At 44.7% G+C, this 23,618-nt stretch overlaps 1 protein-coding gene across 1 annotated transcript in view; it reads left to right on the forward strand.

The window, feature by feature from the left end:
- nacc2 (NACC family member 2) overlaps window positions 1-22,815 on the forward strand; it is a 37,606-nt gene extending 14,791 nt beyond the window's left edge. The window contains exons 2-7 of the mRNA XM_084442682.1: window positions 1,585-1,773; window positions 9,848-10,606; window positions 13,040-13,216; window positions 13,970-14,075; window positions 14,591-14,688; window positions 15,022-22,815. Of these exons, the coding sequence (XP_084298808.1) occupies window positions 1,662-1,773; window positions 9,848-10,606; window positions 13,040-13,216; window positions 13,970-14,075; window positions 14,591-14,688; window positions 15,022-15,560 (1,791 nt within the window). The 5' untranslated portion in view covers window positions 1,585-1,661 and the 3' untranslated portion in view covers window positions 15,561-22,815. The remainder of the gene's footprint in view (window positions 1-1,584; window positions 1,774-9,847; window positions 10,607-13,039; window positions 13,217-13,969; window positions 14,076-14,590; window positions 14,689-15,021) is intronic.
- The last annotated feature ends 803 nt before the right edge of the window (window positions 22,816-23,618 follow it).

Genomic DNA, 23,618 nt, shown 5'->3' on the forward strand with positions numbered 1-23,618 from the left:
GCGCGTGTGTGTGCGTGTCAGATTGAGAGAAAGAGAGTTATATATGTGTGTGTGTGTGTGTGCGTGTCAGATTGAGAGAAAGAGAGTTATATATGTGTGTGTGTGTGTGTGTCTGTGTGTGTGCGTGTGTGTGTGTGTGTGTGCGCGCGCGTGTGTGTGCGTGTCAGATTGAGAGAAAGAGAGTTATATATGTGTGTGTGTGTGTGTGTGTGTGTGTACTGCATGAATGTGGGCTCAGTCCAGTGTTTGTATTGCCTCCATGTATGAGGTCTCTGAAGGGTGTGTGTGTGTGTGTGTGTGTGTGTGTGTGTGTGTGCGTGTGTGTGTGTGTGTGTGTGTGTGTGTGTGTGCGTGTGCGTGCGTGCGTGCGCATGTTTGGGGAGGGGGGGATGTTTTTGTATTCCTGGAAACTCTGCAGCATTGTTGAGCGGTGAAATGGTCTGGTGTGGCGGAGCATAAAACAAGCAGATCATCTTCAGGAAAAGAGGGACGATGCAAATGTGTTTGGGGAAGCTGATGTGGATGGAACCCTGTAGCATTGTAAACGGAGCTAGCGAAGGGACTTTTTAAGATTGTGTTTTTGAACTAATGTGGTTGGTTTGTGTACTGTATGTGTTTGATTCCCTGGTGGCGGGTACATAAATTGAGGTATATTTTAGGTAGCATATCACTTCATAAATTAATTAGTTAGGCTAATTCATTCATTTCTTGATTTATATTTTACAGGATATCTGTTTTGTCTTTGCATGCATATGTTTCTATTTGTATTAATAACATATATAATGTATTGTGTATTATAAAATATACAGATTATCAGATATTTTTCAATGCTGTAATTGAAGTCAATGTACTGGAGTGATCCTTCTCTCGGAGTCTTTCTCTCTCCATCTCTGCTCTCTCTCTCTCACTCACACCCATCTTGCTTGTCTCTCCTCTCTCACTCTTCACTCTTTCCTTCCTGCTCTGTCTTTCTCACCCCCTATATGGTCACATGTCTACCATATCTTCATCTCTATCTGTCTCTGTCTGCCTCTGTCAACCCTGCACTGTTATACTGTATGTCTACTGTACATCTCCGTCTCTGTCTCTCCTGTCCTATATTGTCATACAGTACGTCTACAGAATATTTTCTGCCTATCTGTCTCCATCTACACTATCTCTCTGTCTGTCTATACTGTCATATTTCTACAGTATATATTCTCGGTCTCTCTGTCTGTCTGTCTCCATCTATATCTTCGTCTGTCCTATACTGTCACACTGTACGTCTGCAGTATATCTTCCTCTTTGTCTCCATCTCTCTGTCCTATACTGTCATATGTGGACAGTACTGGATATTGTCTTCTCTGCCTCCGTCTCCATCTGTCTTTCTGTCTGTCCTTCTCACTCCTTTATGCTTTTCATCCACATCTCATTATCATAATATATCTCAATTCTTGAATAGTAAGGACACTACGCTATAGCCCTTTTCAAGGTACCCAAAGGCGTTTTTACATCAAAACAAATCCTTGACATTCTCACTCCGTCTCTCTCATCCCTCTCTCTCTCTCATCCCTCTCATCCCTCTCATCCCTCTCTCCTCTACAGATGCCCCTCTCGCTGGCTGTGTCTGCGGTGATCTGAAGCCCCTCTTCCTCCTCCTCCTCCTCTTCTCCTCCTCCACCATGTCGCAGCTCCTCCATGTGGAGATCCCTAACTTCGGGACGACGGTTCTGGGCTCCCTCAACGAGCAGCGCCTGCTGGGTCACTACTGCGACGTCTCCATCCAGGTCAAAGGTCAGCTCAGGGTCCCACGTTGAGGAGGAGGAGATGTGTCCGATGACCTTTCGGTTAGATGTCCATCGCTCGTTGTCCGTCACTGTGTTTGTACCTCAGTCCGCTGCAGTCGTCCGACCGAACGAGCTGCTGTAGGACCAGTGTTGCCAGATTGCCCCAGTCAGGTTTGGGTTGCATCGGGCAGGGAAACATAGGCTTGGGTGGGTGGATAACATTTGGGCTGGTTTCTATTCGTCGGGCATGTTATTATATTAGTATTTCACAGTCACTTAACACAACTGGTGTAGTATTACCATTATTACCACGTACACCCCCACACAAGCAAATGTCACCTAGTGCCCCAGGCTGTGGCGCTGTCAGATTGCCCAGTTGCTGAGATGGAAGACAGCTGCCAGCGTTCCACCCCCCCCCCCCCCGACAGACGCTGGGACTCATTCATGTATTAGCAAGTTCGCTGAATGTACATAGTCGGAAAGAGTTGCCAATTCAAAAAGTGTTGCCAATATTGAGTTTGAAGCTTGAATGGTCTAGCTTGAAGAGCAACTCTCCGATCCTGTAGTCTAATCAGTAGAGTGGGCGTTCGGGACCTGTGTTGGGCGGGAAGACAAGGCTTTTTTTGGTAAGGCTTTTTTTTAATATGTAATATGATACAGTCAAGATGGAAAGTCTGCACACCCCTTACCACCCAAACCAGCCCGGCCTTCTTCTTCTTCTTCTCCTCCTTTACGTTATAGACTCATTCTACTATAGATTGAGTTCATTATTTTGTCTCAAAACTCTACACAAAATAGCCCATAATGACAAAGTGAAAACAGGATTTTAGACATTAGACATTTGTGCTAGTTTATTAAAAATCTAAATGTAAAATATGATATGTACAGTATACAAGTGTGCATACCCTTTGATATGACACCCAAAAGTGAGATGAGGTGCATTTTGTTTCCACTGATACTGCCTGTGATGAAAGGATTGTGTCGAGGTATAAATCTGTAGAAGGGTACGGAAAAATGTCTGCAGCTATACAGGTCCTAAAGTGCACAGTGGCCACCATCGTTCGTAAATGGAAGAGGTTTGGAACCACCAAGAATCTTCCTAGACCTGACCGCCTGGCCAAACTGAGCGATCGGGACAGACAGGCCTTGACCAGGGAGGTGAGCAGGAACCTGAGGGTCACTCTGACAGAGCTCCGTGTCCTTGTGGAGATGGGAGAACCTTCCAGAAGATCAACCATCCAGGCAACACTCCACCAATCAGGCCTGGTTCTGCAAATTTATCAAATCTACCATCCATTCCTCGTCAGCCACAAACTATCACAGAAAACTGGGCAGATAATACCTTTAGAACACTCAATTTAGTTTTATTAAATGGCAGGTCTCTACCAGGAAATACATTTTTAATCAATGATTTTATTATCAAGCACAATCTTGATTTCATGGTTTTGACTGAAACTTGGTTAGACCAAGATAACAGTGCAGCTGTTCTTATCAAGTCAACCCCTCCCAACTTCAGCTTTATGAGTGAGGATAGAGTGCATAAGAAAGGAGGTGGAGTTGCCATTTTGTTTAATGACTCCCTCCAATGTAAGCAAATGTGTTACGGAAATTTTGGTTCCTTTGAATATGTGGATCTTCAGTTGAATTCCTCTTCTCGAGCCATATTTCGAAACATCTACAGGCCAACTAAATACTGCCGCAGGTGGTGAAAAACATATCTCCATGTTCATTATGACATCTATAAAGAGAGACTTCACATTTATCATTTGGAGCTGAGACATGCACGGAAGTCCTTCTTTTCTGACTACATCACCAAAAACAATAATAATGCACGTGCTTTGTTTGCCACTGTCGATCACTGACAAACCCTCCTGTGTCAGTGGCCTCTGAACTTCTATCCACCAGGGCCTGCAATTAATATGCCTCATTCTTCACTGACAAAATTTTGAAAATTAGACAAGCAGTCAGTGCCTCCATATCAGGTACAGGATATGTGTTGTATCAGTGTCCACTTAAAATCAATACCATGACACAATTTTATCTGATCAACCATAAAACCCTGGAGGACATTATGCAATATCTGAAATCCTCCTCCTGTTGCCTTGATATTCTGCCTACAGGCTTTTTCAAAATTAATGATTTAGTACAAATTGTAAACACATCTCTTCTTTCAGGTGTTCATCTCTTCTGAAAACTGCAGTCATCAAGCCACTATTAAAAAAGAATAATCTAGACACCTCACAAATGAACAATTATAGGCCCATATCAAACCTCCCATTTTTAAATAAAATAATTAAAACAAACTTGAAAACTTCGCACATCTAATGCTGGGACAGGTGCGTAGAAGAAAAGGTCCTCCGAGGTGGATCAACTAATAAAGAAAAGTATTTTCTTTATGAGCAACAAGATTACATTATTAAAATTACATCCATTTAAACACAATGGCAGAATTTCAGTCCTAGTACACTGTATTACTGGATCTCAGCACTGCATTCGACACGGTTGACTACAACATATTACTAGGCTGACTGGAAAACTGGCCGGGAATTTCTGGCACAGAGCTAGACTGGTTTGAATCCGACTTGAAGGACAGGGACTAATTGTGTCAGCTGCATTGCATTGAACAAATCAATGATTGGATGTGCCAGAACTTTCTTCAACTAAACAAAAATAAAACTGAAGCAATTGTCTTTGGAGCCAAAGAAGAACAATTAAAAGTCAGCGCTCAGCTCCAATCAGTAATGCTAAAAACCACAAATGAAGCCAGAAATCTTGGTGTAGTCATGGACTCAGACCTGAATTTCAACAGTCACATTGAGACAATTACAAAGTCAGCCTACTATCACCTGAAAAATATATCACGGATTAAAGGATGTACAGTATGTCTCAGCAGGATCTGGAAAAACTTGTCCATGCGTAGATTCGAGTCTTCAGTAGACTTGACTACTGTAACGGTGTGTTTACAGGTCTCTCTAAAAAATTGATCAGACAGCTGCAGCTGGTTTAGAACGCTGCTGCTCGAGTCCTCACTAAGATCAAGAAACAGGATTACATCACTCCAGTTCTGAGATCCGTACACTGGCTTCCTGTCTGTCAAAGAATTGACTTTAAAGTCGCACTGAAACGGACGTTTGAGATCATCTAGCTTCCGTAGTTTGACGTATTTCCGATGCAAACAAGCTATGAGGGTGGGACATAATGTTTCGAGGAAATTGATTGGAACATTGACAAGTGGACGGGTTTTAAGAACTTTAGACAGATTCGATAGAAGGATAGCGTTGATTGACAGGTGGATGTCGTGAGATTATTGGCCTAAAATCTAAGGTACCTGTTGTCGTCATTGCACGTGACCTACCGTTTTCCAGGAAGTAAGAAATTATATACTTTGATATAAGATTACAACAAAAGTAGAATTTAGTAATTTTTTTTGGCATACATCGTTGAATAGGTGAACACTATGACCAATTATGTGAACCAAAATGGGACAGAATGCTTTTTTCATTTCAGTGCGACTTTAAAATACTGCTGTTGGTTTATAAAGCACTGAATGGTTTAGGGCCAAAATATATTTCTGATCTGCTGCTACGTTATGAACCATCCAGACCTCTCAGGTCGTCTGGCACCGGCCTGCTTTCTGTCCCCAGAGTTAAAACAAAACATGGAGAAGCAGCGTTCAGTTTTTATGCTCCACATATCTGGAACAAACTTCCAGAAAACTGCAGGTCTGCTGCAACTCTCAGTTCTTTTAAATCAAGATTGAAGTCTTTTCTTTTTGCCGCTTTTTATTAAATGAAATAATTATTAATTCATACACTGCACTGTAACTTTTATTCCTGTATTTTATTTTTCCCGCATTTTGTTTTAAATGTCCTTTTTTGTATTTCGTTTTATGATCTTTTATGTGTTGCACTTTGTCTTGATGCTTTTAATGTCTCATGTAAAGCACTTTGAATTGCCTTGTTGCTGAAATGTGCTCTACAAATAAACTTGCCTTGCCTTTATGGTAGAGTGGCCAGACGGAAGCCATTCTTTAGTAAAAGGCACATGACAGCCCGCTTGAAGTTTGCCAAAAGGCACCTAGAGGACTCTCAAACCATGAGAATTAAGATTCTGGTCTGATGAAACCAAATGTGAACTTTTGGCCTGAATACCATGCGTCACGTCTGGAGGAAACCAGGCAACGCTCATCACCTGGCTAATACCACCCCTACAGTGAAGCATGGTTGTATCATCACCAGGCTAATACCATCCCTACAGTGATGCATGGCGGGGGAAGCATCACGATGTGGGGATGTTTTTCATCAGAAGGAACGGGGCGACTAGTCCTGATAGAGGGAAGGATGACTGCAGCCAAGTACACCAGGATCCTAGAAGAAAACCTGGACCGCCCTTCACCTCAGACGGGAGCGAAGGTTCACCTTCCAACATGACAACAACCTGAAGCACACAGCCAAGAGAACAAAGGCGTTGCTTCAGAGAAAGTCTGTGAATGTCCTCGAGTGGCCCGGCCAGAGCCCAGACCTGGATCCAATTGAACATCTGTGGAAAGAGCTGAAAATGTTTGTGTACTGTACCTACTGTATGCTCCCCATCCAACCTGACAGAGCTTGTAAGGATATGCCAAGAGGAATGGGCAAAAATCTCCAGAAACAACTGTGCCAACTTTCCCAAGACACCTTGAAGCTGTTAAAGGAGCATCAACCAATTATTAGGCTAAGGGTATGTACAGATATGTAACCCCGAAATAACCTATTTTGTCAGTAAAATAAAATTGCATATTTTCTCAAAACCTGTTTTCACTTTGTCATTATTGGCTATTGTGTGTAGATGAAGACAAAAAGGTGAAAGGGGTGTGCAAACTCTCCAGCTTGACTGTATATTATTATAATATTTTTGGCAGGTTGTTATCAATTGGGGTGGATTTTGAGCAATTATTGGGCTGGAAAACACCAAACCAATCTGGCAACCGTGGCTAGGACATACGCTACTGTTACTGTAGCTTCTAGCTACTGTAGGTAGGTAGCTAGCTAGCTAGAGAGCAGAGAAGACAATGTTTATGCTGTACTGACACAAGCATGTTATCCATAGACTGACCAGTTAGATAGCTGGCTAACGTTACACACTGGACTGCCTAGACTGTCAGGGGGTTTTGATATGGATCTTGACAGTTCATCAGAACATTAGCTGGCTAGCAATAAACCCCTATCTCTTACCATGCTGGATGTCACATTGTAATGTTACTCCAGCAAGTCCTAGCCGTGATGCTAATTTTATAGTATGTGATCTATAAGTCTGCAATCTATAAGTCCACTATTTTGGCCTGGTGGGGGTCCTTACGATTATAGGGGAAAGCCTGAATGGTGATATGTGCTTTATGTATTGCAACAGAACTGGTTGCATAACTTTGTCGTGATCAGGGGAGTGTTACTACAGTACTTCCTCACACTGACATGGACATACAGTATGAGAGGCAGATCAGGCCCTGCTTGGTAGTCTACAGCACTACAGTATGACTGTATTGTGTTGAGGTATTGATTCAATGTGTCAAGGATGTTTATTATATGTACAAGACCATGTAGAATGTTCAATGTTCATGTTTAAACCAAGCATCTACTGTCGTCAGAGAGGGAGCGGTGGTGTATGAATTGGGAAGATAGAAGTGTGGATGGGCGAGATTAATTACTGTGTATTGATAGAGATGTCATGAAAGAGATTAATTATATTCTGACTGAGTGTGTGTGAGCAGGAAACAGTTTGTTTGTTGCAAGGGCGTAGGTTTGGTTTCAACATTCATTCAAACCTTTATTTAAACTCGAAAGGTGCATGCACCTCATTTACAGCGTCGCCGAGTAAACAATGCACACATCAAATAAGCATCACATCACACATCAAATAAAACAATTACAACTCAAATCACGAAAGACAGAGATCATGTTTTTAAACTCTGTGATTGAAGGGAGAACCTCCATCTTCAACCGAGTGAATGTCATTCTAAGATTGGTAGGGACCATATAACAGTGTAGCCTGCACACACAATTTTTGCTTGGGACGAGAGGTTAAACCTCTTAAATATGCATATATTTATGAAATTGATTAATACTAATACAATGTTCTTAGTGTATCACATCCTGCCTGCTGTGCTGCTGCTGCTGTGTTTCATATATAAAAATTATTTGATAAAAATTGAGACTGACATTCAACTCATAAATTGTAGGCATGTAACGATGCCTTGCAATGCAGTTAAAAATTAAAAAAATTGTGTCACGATTCCCTTTTTTGAACATCAGAGGGCACCAGTCTACTTTTGACTTCACTGCATGAAGCGTCTGCATCATGCAGAACGAGAAACATGACAGCAGCAAACGTGGATGTATCGAGTGAGTTCGAAATCGAGGATGCACCCACAAGTTTCAAGTCAGATGTGTGGACGCATTTTGGCTTCCACACACGCGAGAAGTTAACAGACAAAACAAAAACAGCATGCACGTTATAATTTGTCTGCAAGTTCATCTTGTAAAAAAAATCGTAAGAAAATCGCATCGTCAACCCTGCATCGTGAATCGCATCGTGAGTTGAGTGAATCGTTACATGCCTAATAACTTGATATATCTGTCCATTAGGGGAGTCACAAAATACCAGACATTTCGTAGGCAATACTAATTGAGAAATTCCACAATCCTGGATACCCAATTCAATATCATAGTTGGGAAAAATAAATCCCATGTACTTCAACATACACTACTTTATTAAAACACCCTCCGGCCAATATAGTGAGAGGAAAATTATGAGATTCCAGTTAGCAAGTATACGTTAGCTAATAACTATAAGAAAACAGGCTACACAGGGACGGGCTTGTATAAAGAAAAACAGACCTGAGTCCTCATAAAAGTAACGTTAACGGCTCTCACGGGCTGGCTAACCTCTAGATAACGTTACCTTATGAGTATTCAGTTTCCCCTATAATTGTAACAAGAACCCCTGTCAGGCTAAAACAATGTATTTATTTTTAAATCAAAACTTATGACTTTAATATCACTGACGTTTTTTAGCATAAGTTAATGGGAAATAAATGGCGAAAATTAGCATCACGTCTAGCACAGACTCTGCTTGACAAAGCTATAGCTAAACGCCCATCGGCTAGTATTCATTGCTGACACTAACGGTCGTTAGTTGTGAGCGCGTGATGTCTCATTCAATTAAATCTCTGATGGGCAGCTAATGTATAATAATGTAATAGCTGCTGCTATCCTAATGTTACAGGATGATAGAAGCCATCTTAACAGTTTGCTAGCTAGCCAGCTCATATCACCAGTTGATAATTTGCCACAATGGAAAGACAAGTGATGTTAGTTTAGGTAACGTTAGCTAGCATCAACCTAGCTGGTTTTCATGTGGCTAATGCCTAACGTTAGCTACTTAGTTTACCAGTAACTAGCTAACCTAGCTAATGATCTGATGTTTGTTGATTTTATCTTAATATAATTGATGCAACCGTGCTTAATGACTCTTTATTTCTTTTATTCATGATGAGAATAGCAGATGACGTGTCTGATACTCATAATCTCATGGTAGAGAACCCCCAGAACCCCACTTGGTTTGTGTCCCCCTGGCATGGGGCCGTTGGCAAGGTGTCCCTTATTTTTACCCATTGAAGGTGGCAACCCTTCTAATGACACATGCTGACGACATGCATTCCTGGGCGGGGGCCTGCTCTCTCTGGGTTCCGTTCTAGTTATGTTTGATGTCAAGTAAGACGCCAACTGAGGAAGGATGTAGAGTGGTTTGAGTCATCTTCAGTTGAAGTAGGCCACTTGAGATGCACAGTTTAACCAATGGAATTCTCAAGAGTGAGTGCTCATTGCACCAAGCACGCTGAATGTTCTGCAGCGCAGGTATTCAAAGTGTATTGAATATTCATGGCATATTGACCCCTACTCCTCTCCTCTCCTCTCCTCTCCTCTCCTCTCCTCTCCTCTCCTCTCCTCTCCTCTCCTCTCCTCTCCTCTCCTCTCCTCTCCTCTCCTCTCCTCTCCTCTCCTCTCCTCTCCTCTCCTCCTCCTCCTCCTCCTCCCTCTCTCCAGGCCAGGCTTTCAAGGCCCACCGTGCGGTTCTGGCGGCGAGCAGTCTCTACTTCCGCGACCTCTTCAGCAGCTCCTCCAAGGCCCAGTTTGAGCTGCCCTCCTCGGTCACCCCTGACTGCTTCGAGCAGATCCTCTCCTTCTGCTACACGGGCAAGCTGACCATGGCGGCCAGCGAGCAGCTGGTGGTGATGTACACGGCCGGCTACCTCCAGATCCAGCACATCGTGGAGCGGGGAATGGACCTGATGTTCAAGGCCAACTCTCCCCACTGCGACTCGCAGACGGCCGGCTCCATGGAGGAGGCCAGCTCGGAGCCGCAGAGCCCCAGCAACCACAGCGGCAGCCACCCGGCGGCAGCCTCCCTCCTGGGGCCGCCGGGCTGGTCGCCGTCGCTGAAGAGGATCAAGCAGGAGGGGGCGGACCCGACGCCGCTGGGGCAGCACGGCACGGCGCCGCACAAGCGCGGGAGCTCGTCGGTCGGCGAGCTGGCGGGGCGGCTGGCGAGGGCGAGCTCGCTGTTCTACACGGCGGCCGGCGGCGCCACCGCCGTCTTCCCGGGGCTGCCGCCGTACCCGCTGGGGGGGGGCGGGGCCGGGGGCGGGGCCGAGAGGTCCAGCCCGGGGGCTTCCAGCCTCCCCGCCACGGACAGCCCCACGTCCTACCAGAACGAGGACGAGGAGTTCGAGGAGGAGCCATACGATGGCATCACGGAGGAGGCTTACAGCCAGCTGTACGGACGCTCGGCCAACCCTTACGGCAGTAAGTATTACCTCCTCCGTAACGGGTCCGTTCAGTAAATATTACCCCCTCCGTAACGGGTCCGTTCAGTAAATATTACCCCCTCCGTAACGGGTCCGTTCAGTGAGTATTACCCCCTCCGTAACGGGTCCGTTCAGTGAGTATTACCCCCTCCGTAACGGGTCCGTTCAGTGAGTATTACCCCCTCCGTAACGGGTCCGTTCAGTTAGTATTACCCCCTCCGTAACGAGTCCGTTCAGTTAGTATTACCCCCTCCGTAACGGGTCCGTTCAGTTAGTATTACCCCCTCCGTAACGGGTCCGTTCAGTGAGTATTACCCCCTCCGTAACCGTTCCGTTCAGTTAGTATTACCCCCTCCGTAACGGGTCCGTTCAGTGAGTATTACCCCCTCCGTAACGGGTCCGTTCAGTTAGTATTACCCCCTCCGTAACGGGTCCGTTCAGTGAGTATTACCCCCTCCGTAACGGGTCCGTTCAGTGAGTATTACCCCCTCCGTAACGGGTCCGTTCAGTGAGTATTACCCCCTCCGTAACGGGTCCGTTCAGTGAGTATTACCCCCTCCGTAACCGTTCCGTTCAGTTAGTATTACCCCCTCCGTAACGGGTCCGTTCAGTGAGTATTACCCCCTCCGTAACGGGTCCGTTCAGTAAGTATTACCCCCTCCGTAACCGTTCCATTCAACAAGTATTACCCCCTCCGTAACGGGTCCGTTCAGTGAGTATTACCCCCTCCGTAACGGGTCCGTTCAGTAAGTATTACCCCCTCCGTAACCGTTCCATTCAACAAGTATTACCCCCTCCGTAACGGGTCCGTTCAGTGAGTATTACCCCCTCCGTAACGGGTCCGTTCAGTAAGTATTACCCCCTCCGTAACCGTTCCATTCAACAAGTATTACCCCCTCCGTAACGGGTCCGTTCAGTGAGTATTACCCCCTCCGTAACGGGTCCGTTCAGTGAGTATTACCCCCTCCGTAACGGGTCCGTTCAGGTAGATCCCTGAACGGACTATCGGCGCTCGAGAGCCATTTTTCCACCATGAATTTTCAATGCAAACGGCAGATCTGTTCCCTCCCGCCTCCCTTGAATGGATTGAAACCATACCCAGCTTTCTCCGCCTCACCCCAGCCCTCTCCGCCTCACCCCGCTTTGATGTCAGCGCCAAGGTCGGGTTGCAAGAGTTGTACTTTATCCAACTGGCAAAGAGGATGGCGTCCAATCAGGGCTTTGGAGAGTGTGTTTTTTTTCTTTTTCAATACGTTCAAAATCAATTTGTGTACAGAGAACGTTTAGCTCTGCTGCAGCCGCCCTGTGATTCCAGATCGAGACCAACGTCAAATTCTTTATCAGAGGAGCAGCAGCTGTTCTGATAAAGTGTTCTATCACGTCCCACTGGCGCGCTTTTAATTCACACACACACACACACAAACACGCACACATACACACACACACGCCACTTACAAACACACACACCACTTACTCTATACACACACAACTTACACACACAGACACACACACACCACTTACACACACACACTCACACGCACACACACACCTTTCTCAAATATCCCACAATGTCACCCTGGGGTGTTCTGACTGATTGCAGATAGAATGGATTTCATAAATATCCGAAACTCTAGACTTTGACAAACCTGTCGTGAGGGGACGCCTTGAGCTGCAGAGAATATAAACCAGCAGGGAGTGTGTGTGTGTGTGTGTGTGTGTGTGTGTGTGTGTGTGTGTGTGTGTGTGTGTGTGTGTGTGTGTGTGTGTCTGTGTGTGTGTGTGTGTCTGTGTGTGTTCGTTCGTTCGTTCCGGTAAGCGTGTGTGCGACGGTACTGCAGCAGTGAATTCTCACTTGTAACACGCACTATCTTAGAGGTCAATGGGGAGGTTTTAGAGATAGAAACCAATCCCCAGTTTGAAACCAGTAACACTGTATCCATCTAGATCCTGACACAGCTCCTCTGCTCATATGGGACTGCAATCAAGCCCTAATCCCATCCAGAACCTTCAAGTCTCTGTTCACTTTCAAAGTGAATTGCCGTGTGTGTGCTGGAATGTTTACTCCCTACGAACGCGCTTCAGTATGTGAATGATGTCTGCATGATGTGCCTCCATTTCTTTCAAGAGTGGGCCAGCCTCGATTCCTTCTCGGTTCCATGAATTGATTACTCTTCATGACTTCATGCAGTAACTCTTGTCTTAACCAGTCACAGGTCAAATACGATTTGGCGAACCCTCCCACGTGTGACGGGGGTGACTGTGTCTTGGCTCTACCTGATGCACGGTGTTCCCCCGAATGACGCGAGACGAAATCAACCCCCCCCCCGCCCCTCCCGGATGCTCTCTCATTCCTCTGAGTGTTTGATCTCCCGTGTGTATTTAACCCCGGGGGGGTCTAAAGCGTAACCCTCTCTCGCCCCCCGCCCCCCAGTCCAGGACAAGCCGGAGATGGCGGCCGTGCCCCTGGCCCTGGAGAACCGCTCGTGCGTGCTGATCCGGAGGGACCTGGTGGCGCTGCCCGCCAGCCTCATCAGCCAGATCGGCTACCGCTGCCATCCGAAGCTCTACACCGAGGGAGACCCCGGAGAGAAGATGGAGCTGGTGGGAGGTGGGTACCCTAGCTAGCGCCCGCCCTCCGGACTGAACCGGGTTCACACATATAGAAATCAGGTACGCACTGAAGACCACAACACACACACACGCACGCACACCAAGATGCACACACACACAAACACACACCAAGATGCACACACACACAAACACACACCAAGATGCACACACACACAAACACACACCAAGATGCGCACACACACAAACACACACCAAGATACATACACACAAACACACACATGCGTACTACACGTGCCTCAGACGTAGTGCTTACACACTAGCATACACACGCACACTCACCACGGGTGTACTCATGCACTCACACTCATCCAGATAAGCTTCCTTTGCCAATATCTTCTAAGCCTGGCTGCGTCTAGCGCCGCGCTGAATTTATGCCATTGTGATGATGGGGTCACAACACAATCGGATTAAACGGGACAATGAGATTAGAATGGAGGGATGGAGGAAGAGCAGTGAAAGTAGAGAATCTGATTAAATGGTAGATTCATTGTAATAGCGTTGAAAGAAAAGCAGTGGTCAGTCACTCTCTCTCTCTCTTTGGGATTTTTGACCATTGGACAATTATCAGGGGGAAGGTCTTTGGCCAGACGACCGTATTCGACCGGTTTAACGTTCAATGAATGGGTGTTAGAGAACTGGAACTGGTAACGGATTCTGTCTTACGAAAGATAGGGTATCGCAAGCTTGTTGCAGTTTTCGTAAGAAAGTGGTTTCTCTCCGTCCGCTGCAGGTACGTCCGTGTTCATGACGCGAGGCCAGCTGATGAACTGTCACCTGTGCGCCGGTATCAAACACAAAGTCCTGCTGCGTCGTCTGCTCGCCACCTTCTTCGACCGGTAAGAGAGTGACGGCATTTCAAACAGAACAATGTTTACACTCCGTCCACAGACATGTCAGCAGAGTACCGCCATCTCAGTGTCAACACCAGCTGCTCATGTAGTAATATACCTTAATTTCTTATTGTTCCCACGTGCTCTACGCCTTTTGTATATTTAGTTGTGTTGTTCTCTGTGTTCTTGTGTCTTTCAATGTGAAACTTTGCTGCCTTCTTGGCCAGGTCAGTATTGTAAAAGAGATTTTATCTCAATGCTTTTTATCTGGTTAAATAAACGTTAAATAAAAAGTGTCAACACAAACAGCGTGACCTTAAAAGCTCCGTTGAATCTTTCCTAGTTTGAGGCATCAGTCTTCATAATTAAACGTTTTCTTCGCGGGGCTGTATTCGACACACAACACACGGATGCTTCGGGGTGCATGTCCCCAGTAGCGTGTTCTATGTGTGCTCGCTGTACTGCTGTAATGTAATGTGTTCCCCACGCTGCCCTCTGGTGGCCGCCCTGTGCCCCTGCAGGAACACCCTGGCTAACAGCTGTGGTACCGGCATCCGATCCTCCACCAGCGACCCCAGTAGGAAACCTCTGGACAGCCGGGTACTCAACGCTGTCAAACGTGAGTCGACGAGGCTGAAATGGACGGGCCCTTTCACGGTTCCCGGCATGTTTGTGGGAACTGTGCTGGAATGGACAGTGTGAGAAGAAATGACGTAGGCCAGCAAAGAACTGTTCAGTTTGCTTTAATGGTTGAGATTTTAGAGATTTTAAACTTGACTTCTGTAATAATTGGTGCTTGTTTGGTTTAAATTTATTGGAAATCATTCTTTTTTATAATTTTACTCAGTAGAACTTTAGTTTGAAGTCACGTGAGTTCTGAATATGTCACTGTAATGATATTGCTATTGACAGACTCGCAAAATGTATTCAACTCTTTCTCCCTCCCCTCCAGTCTACTGTCAGAACTTCGCCCCCAATTTCAAGGAGAGCGAGATGAACGTCATCGCTGCCGACATGTGCACCAACGCGCGGCGCGTCCGCAAACGCTGGCTGCCCAAGATCAAGTCCATGCTGCCCGACGGCATGGAGGTCTACCGGGCCGGGATGGGGGTCGGGGCCGGGGTGGGCCTGGGCCTCGCCCTGGGAGTGGCTCAGCCAGGGGTCGCCCTGCCCTTCGAGTCCCTGACCCCCGCCGGCCTGGCCCTGGAGCAGAGGCTGTTCCAGGAGAGGAAAGACCCGCTCAGGACTCACCCTCACCTGGGCGAGGTCAGCCCGGGCTCCAGCGCCCCCGGAGGAGGGGAGGGCGAGCCCGAGGCCGCCGGCCAGGACGAGCAGGAGGACGAGAACGAGGAGGCGGGACCGGAGGGCGCGGACGGGACGTCGGGGGCGGCGGTTTTGATTCCGGGAGGCGAGGCCGGCCGGCGGAGCGGCGCGTCCCCAGGGCAGGAAGGGGAGGAGTTTGGTGAGGGCCAGAGAGTGAACGGACAGTGAGCGCGGTCCACCGACGCCCAGGCTCTCTCATCCTGTCTCGCCTACCACCACGCTTCCTCTCGCTCGCTCACGCTTTCTCTCCTCTTCCTGTCCACGCTCTCCAAAGGGAACCGCTCGGCACAAGAAGCCACGCTCGCAGAACTTGCAGTGCCACAAACACACACACACACACACACACACACACACACACACACACACAAACACACACTGCAGGATATTTTCCAACAGCAGCTGAACAGACACAGATAACGTGGAGAAGCAAACCATCCGAAGTAGAGAAGGAAAATGACTGATTGTATCACATCTCAAACGCTGAACATCTTATGACATCCAAGGGTTTTTCTTGGTATTCTGGTCCAATTCCACAGAATCACACAAGCTCTTATGTGTCATCCTTTCAGAGTGACAAAACTCGCAAGACGAAAGTAACATCTTTTTTTTATCTAGTCCCTGGGGTGTGACACAGATAGATAGGGATTTGGTAAACTGATATTACTCTTTCTTTTTTTTGTAGTTCTCCCTGGCTTCTGAAAATAACCTTGAGAAGATCTCACTGACTGTGACAGACTGAACAAGCAGTTAGTTTTATATTTTATTTTTTTCAAACCTTTATTTATACTCAAGTTACACATTGAGGTGTGAACCTCATTTTCAAGTGTTGAGTTCACAACAAATACCGTCAGTAAATACACAGTCACATACAGTACAGTACATAGACATATAAAAACATTACGAGATAAAATATAAAATGAAGTAATAACAAATTAATTAACTAAAACAATTACAAACAGAAACACAATCGTCCATAATCAGAGTCCTGAATTGTCCATGAGAAGGAAGTGATTCCAATCTCAGAGAGTCTCGGAGGCAATTCCAAGAACTAGGAGCCAAAAATGAGAAGGCAGACGTTCCCAGCTCTGTGGTCACATGGGGTACTTTAAGTGTGAGCCAGTCACTAGACCTAGTTGAGTACAGACTAGGTTTCTGGCTCAGCATCGAAGAGATATAAGGAGGCAGCTTCCCAGTAAGCCTTAAAAATGAACAGGTACCAATGCCTTTTTTCGTCTTATGTCTAAAGATGTCCAGTTCTCGGGAAGAGTGCATTGTGGCATAGGATTAGCACTCTATAAGGAGTTAGAATGCCTCAAAAGTAAAAGTAATACGTATTTTGTGATTGGGACTGGGAATATAATTATCTCAAGTCCCCCACCAAGATGATTAATTTGATTTATTTGCGTTCGTTGGCTCGTTCGTTGGTTCGTTCATCCATTCATTTGTCACACAAGTACCAGAGCCCACTGGGGGCGCTTGATAGAATTAATTTTTCCCATTGCTAAGTACATTTTGCTTTGTACATAAAAATACTATATCCACAGAGGTCAGAGGTTGAGGTGTTTAGTAGCTATTTCCGTGCTGGTTCTAAATGTTAGGATTAGAGTGGTAAGGGAGCTAGATGCATTGTGGGTACAGTTATCATTAGTTATAGTTACATTCACAACAGAGATCAGACGACTCTTATTGAGGTAGTGCGATCATGTTGGGTAGATTAGAGACAGAGTATGGGTAGATTAGAGACAGAGTATGGGTTGGTCAGTACAGTAGGTTTTCCAACTGTGACAAAGGTAGACATGCTAGTCTGGGGGGGATGGGGGTCTCTGCTCATAGTGTTCAACCCCCACCCTGAGTCAGTCATGTCAAGTCTGTGGGATTTGATAGTAGAAAGCAGATTTGAGCGATCACTGATTGGCTTAGAGGCACTTCAGGCGCAATGAGGATCTCTGAATAGTACGGTCGTTCTGAAGCCCAGTTATGCGTAGTTCCTGGATTCTGGGAAAATCCATGATCATTAACTGAGTAGTATTTGCTCTTAACATTTCATTCAACTGTACATGCTGCCGACATGTAGTCTGGTACGACCACCCCCTTCTCACGAGCTCACAGATCGGGATGGTCGTGCCAGACTAGACGACATGCGTCATGTGCGGGGACAACAGGTTCACCACTAGGCTATAAAGATTTACTCTTAGGCTATAAAGATCAGTATATACGTCGGGGGAAAAAGCATGTGATGTCTAGACATAGTTCAAATAAATATAAATGTCAGTCTGTAGCTGAAGGATAGTTGGTTTCCGTGCATTTCAACTAATTATTTGGACACATGAAGGGCTTTTTTGTCCGGATGGTTTGCCTCATGACATGTTGGATAAGATAGTCAATGCGATGTCTGTGCCTGTTCAGATGTGAATACTCACGCAAGCACACACACACACACATACACACACACTCTTTGATCTTAACCTCGGCACAGATGCATTTTTAAACATGGACAAGATAGCTACCAGCGGCGCTTGACAACCTGTTGCATACAATACCCCTTTCTGTAGAACAGACAATAATATCCACATGTAATCCAGACTCAGAAGGACGAAGAACATGCACTAACGAGCAGCTTGCATGCAAAGCCAACACGGAAAATTATACAGGACGAAAAAACAAGAAGCAACAGAGCCACTCGTGACTGTGCATCCAGAGGAGACAAGTGGAGACATGGCTGCCATTGGCTGAAGACAGAATCATAACAGGAAGGAGAGACTTTCCTGTTTCTGTTTTGAGTCAAGCGTTAACCTAGGATTGACATTGGTATGACCTAGGAGGTTGGGAATTGGCCTGGCTTTAACACAGGTTTGACCAGGTTTTAATGTGGGGTCGGCCTGAGTTTGACCTGGGCTTGACCTTGGGTTTGACCTGGGATTGAGCCTGGGTTTGACCTCCATTTGAACCTGGCTCAGACCCAGAGTGGAAGACACTAGGTGTAGTATGCTGAGAAGAGTGTACTACAAAGAGCGGTGCAGACAAAAAGCACTGTTTCACTACGTCACGATCCAAAGATCGTCACTAAGACTACATCACCCATCTTCTTTCATTCTTCCGCCATTTTTTTTTTTTTTTTGTAAATTATTACTGAATGAAACTAATGAGAGAAATTTCTTGCTGGCTTATTGCATTTGCACTTGAAAAGGTTTGGGAGGTAGGGAAGGATATATGGAGTTTGTAGAGTTAATTAGGTATGACTGCTCTGTAGACATGACTGAAACCTGCCCCCCTGTATCCCCCCATCCGATTGGCCGGCGTGAGGTTGGTGGACTTGGGATGAGCAGTCTCTCTGACGAGGACTGTTGGTGGAGTCAGGGGATGGACGGAGGGGACGAGGGGACGGGATGTTGAACAGCGACGTTTGCCCGTTCTGTCACACATTTATTTTCATCGTTTTTTTCCTTTTCTCACTCGGACTCTTTGGTGTCACCTATACGGAAGGGGAATCATTGTAGATGGTGGGCCGAACGTTGGGTTAATGTCACAGATCAGACATTAAAACTGTATGTAGTATGTTCTAGATGAATGTGTACTTGATCATAGCTTCAAAACTGGTTAAAACTGTCAAATTGGTTGGCAACTAAAAATACAAATAATCCATGTTGAAGACAAACTTTTGAACCACCATTCTTTTGAAAAGCCTTGCTTTGCACTGGTGTTGAATGTTTGCAAGATGGGAAGGCATCATCATGCTTAGAACTCAGAACATCTACAATTGGGTCATGTAAAAAACATGTAAACAAGAACATTTATACTGTATAGACACAGCCAGTGACTGGTTTCGACTTGGACTAACAAGAAGACAAGAAGAAAGGAAAGGATACCCCCTGTCATCTTTCAAATTTCAAATGCTTTATTGTTGGTTTTGATGTACGCAGTTGTTTTGGGGGAAGCTTTAAAAACGTTTCTATGATGAGGAGAGCAGGGTTATAATTGCACTAGGTAAAGACAAAAAAATCTAAAGTTTACAAGAGTATTTCTTGGAGAAAAGTGATATGTCATGGACGGGGCGAAGGGTTGAGTGAATGGGATGGAAGGGTTGAGTGAATGGGATGGTGGATATACTGTATGTAAACACAAGCACTGCTTTAGAAATAGGGTTCCATGTTTCCAGTTTGATACCATACAGTACATCGCTGTATGACAAGAGAAAACACTTTTCTAGCATCTTAACGGAGAATCCACTCAACGATGTGTAGCAGAAATTAACGTTGACATGTTTTTTTGTGACAGTATGATGGGGTTTTCTGTAAAAAAAAAAATATATATATAATATAAAAGTATCTGAAGCTGCTGTGATTCAGAGCAGTAAGAAGGGCTGTGAGTTTGAAAAGGTCTTCCAATGTAACGGACGGAGCACTCGTCTGCCAATCCCTTATGTACAAACTGCTTAGCCTAGCCAGACGTTCAAGCACTTTCTGAACTTATTATATCCCTATCTCACTAGAAAAACAACCAACTCCCTTGTTCTCCATCTACAAATTACCTTTACCAATAGGACACATCAAGTAAAAAAAAAACAGAAATCAAGACAATACAGCTGTTTTCCAAAAGCAACAAATCCCTTTCTTTTTCCCTGTAGACAGTCAATTACAGAAACCTGCAATTTACGAGAGAAACCTGTTTCTTCTTTGTCTGAAGTTGAGTTTGAATGTGCCACCGCTACTGGCTCTTGGGCCAGTGCTACAGTATGGGCCGCCAGTGAACCACACTTATTACTGCAAATAGGATGGGACATACAGTATCTATGTCTCCTGTTGCTTTTCTAAATGGGGAGAGATCAGTGCCTTAATCAAGACTGCAGGGTGACAGAATGTTGTAAACACCGCTTGTTTGTATTTAGACTTTGACAAGCAAGTGGTCTTAGCTATCGAGTGGTGATCGACCAATGGAGCCATCCAAGTAATGTTTCAATGCTAATGCTAAACGTTGTTTTCCTACATGTCACTGGCAGGTGAGAGATGGGCTGGGAGGAGGATATTTCTAACGTTTTCTTTGGAAACCCCTCAAAACGGACTGTTCCTGTGAGCAGATGATGAAAAGACGCAAGCCTGAACAATACGTGTTGAAATGAGCTGTGCCCCCTCTGATTACAGCAGTGTCAACTTGAGAACAAATACTGTGACTTTTTCCATGACCACACTTGTAGAGATTCTAACACACAAACACAAATTAGTGGCATATTATCACAGATTTATTTTTTATTTTTTAAATCAGTTTTATACAAGTGTACTCCACTGCTTGTCTATGGTATAGTCGATCTGTGACTGACAAGGGAATTGAGTCATTCAGACTTTCATGTGGACACCTGAATATCATCAATTATTTGTGTCTTAGTTACTCAAACCTGGTCATTTACAATGGCTACCATACATCAGCAGGCTAGTGATTTCAGATGATCCTTGGGGTACAATAGTGAAGTTCATCCTCATAGGAACCCATTTTTATGTACTTTCTTTTTGTTTCTTTGCCTTTAAGTCTTCAACCAGATGGTTTCTTATTTGCTTCTGTAACTAAATCTGATCTAGCCAAAAATGAAGAGGAATAAAACCCTCACCATCTTTTCAGCCAGTATTTTCTTTGCTCTCCCATTTTCTTTATCTTTTTATGCAGCGAAGTTGGAAAGGAAAATTATGTTGCACTAAAAACTGAGTGACGCTCAGAGAATGTCATTAACCCTAAAGATGAGCTCTGTTTGTGATAGCTCGGGGGAAAAAACGCTGTCCCGTTCTAGATGTGTATATGTACTCATTCAAAATGTTTACGTTATCGCAGAAATTGAAATTGAGGCCTACTTAACTATGAGAGAGAAGCATGTGAAATGTAATTTTGCTCGCAAAAAAATGTCTACTGTACAAATTCTCCAGTTGAACTGCATAAGCAATGAGCAGGAGATCATGGAGTTGTGGGAATGTGTTGGTCTTGTCAGTACTCCAGGTTCTCACTACTATCCTCACGGTGGAGAGAGCTGTTAATTCATCTGTTCCCCATGAGTAACTGTTTTGTTGGCAGGTTATCCATTACCACAGAGCTCTATCGCTGTTGCTGTGACACCTGTGTTCACCTTCTCTGCCCTGAAGGATATAATCACAGGGCCTTTCACCACAAGGCCAAATCCCTGATTCTGTGTTCGTCTATATGTTCACTCTTGCTAAGAACAAGGTTTTGTTTGAGTAAATACTTGTATTATAATGCATGCTGAACTTCAGACACCCGTCAGTCTTAACCCACCCAAATGTATGAACTTGATTTACACATGATTCATTTTATTTCAGATACTGTATAAACAGTATGGCTCTTCGCTATGCACCGCTAAAAGCAGTGTGCAGTTCTGCTATGAATGAGTATCTTTTTTGTTTGCCAACACAATAATACATATAGGCCCTCTTTCTATTGACTGTTTGCATAAGCCCACCCAGCTTACAGCAATTGTAATAACGACAGTAAGGTTTGTTGTGACTGCGTGAGGTACATGAAGACTGACTACTGTGTAAAAGTGCATGCATGTGAACTCTCAGCAGACTAGGAATATAACTGCACTAAGTTTGTTTGTGTGTCTTTGGATGTAATGCCAGCACTTTAGAAATTAAGAAAAAAAATAAGTTTCATATTTAGAGGTCGGAGTGACTGACTGAAGGTTGGACGAGAGGTGAAAGAGCAACCTTCTAAGATGTGCTCAGAGCGCTGACAATCAGAATGGAGATAAGACCCAAGTGCACTATGGGAGATCTGTCATGAATTGCTGGGCTCCTGCTACTTCCTGCCTTGTAATTTTCAGCTTTGCTATTGGTCGGTGTGAGCGATCTGCTCCAGAGTGGATCCTGTGGCTGTGCGAAGGCCAGCTCTCAGGGTTGCCCTAGCAACAGTACGGTCTCAAGTACAGCTCTTTACCACTTAAATTGGTTGATTGAAAAATTAATTGGTTTTTGTTTTATAAAGATTTCTCTTCGGCATTGTCTTATGATCTGATATGTTTTTAACTGTTCAAAGTAAACATATTTGGTTGTTGAGAATCTGACATTAAAGCAACCCTGAGAGTCTGGATTCAGTGGAACCCACAGAGCTACAGTGGAACCTAGTGATCTGGGAGGGGAACGTTTGTAAGGACATTGGGGGGTTTGTGACCGCTTTGTACTTTTAAAAAGAAAACGACAAAACATGTTTATGCGCCTTCTGACTCAAGCATCGAAAATATATACAAATGAAACGCAAGATACCATTTTTGATGTTGCATAAATAATCTTCATTCCCAACATGTTATCTCCTCCCACCAACCGTTTCAGTTGAGGTTTGACGTTGTGTAGTTCAAGAGTAACTGATATTTCTTTCAAATGCAATACTGAAAAGTCTGCTTTCTAATAAAACTCCTTACTTCACCATGTTCCCTGCCTGTCTGCTTATTTCTTTTCAGCCTTATCTGCCAAATCCATTCTGGTATGGATACTGGGAACAACCCTGGCTATAACTGGGCTATAATTGAATTGATTGATTGATTGATTTTATTTTTAAGACAAGGACAAGGTACAGCAGACATTTACCCTATAGAATAGGGAGAGATGCACTGTACAAGGTTATAGCTAAAACAGCTAATTTCCACCCGCAGTCCCTGGGCAAATAAATATACAGTCTTAAAATAGTGGGGCAAATAGTACACAGTAGGAAAGTTACATACATAGAAGGAATACAAAAAAGTTATGTAGCAAAGATTTCACTCATTCCTATACCCACATCCCAACCTCCCCAGACCCTTAATTGATTGTGCGTTAAAAGCTGGCTGTTATTGCCACTACCAGTATAGCAATTCTTTAGGACACACTTTCAATCAAACTCTTAATAGAGAAGGTAACGCACACCAATTATACTTTTATGAGGTGCTGATTACTGGAACTGTTAACTATAAAAGAAAGAAAGTGCAACGCTCCATATACATATGTTTCAGCAGTGTGGCCTTCTTCAGATTCAAACAATAGTGACCCAGGTGCTGGCCTATATGGGTCTAACGAGTGGCACCTGTTGGTGATAACAGTCAATCTCACTAATCACAAACAGGAAGCTACTACAGCCAATCAAACCACACACAAATAGGAAGGCTGCTCCAGCCAATCAATACAATTCCATTATACAAGTAAAAAAAGAAAACATGTTATATCATTAATTACATGAATACTAATAGATATTCAGAGA

This window comes from Borostomias antarcticus, assembly GCF_949987555.1.
Source record: "Borostomias antarcticus genome assembly, chromosome: 8".
Taxonomy (NCBI): Eukaryota; Metazoa; Chordata; class Actinopteri; order Stomiiformes; family Stomiidae; genus Borostomias; species Borostomias antarcticus.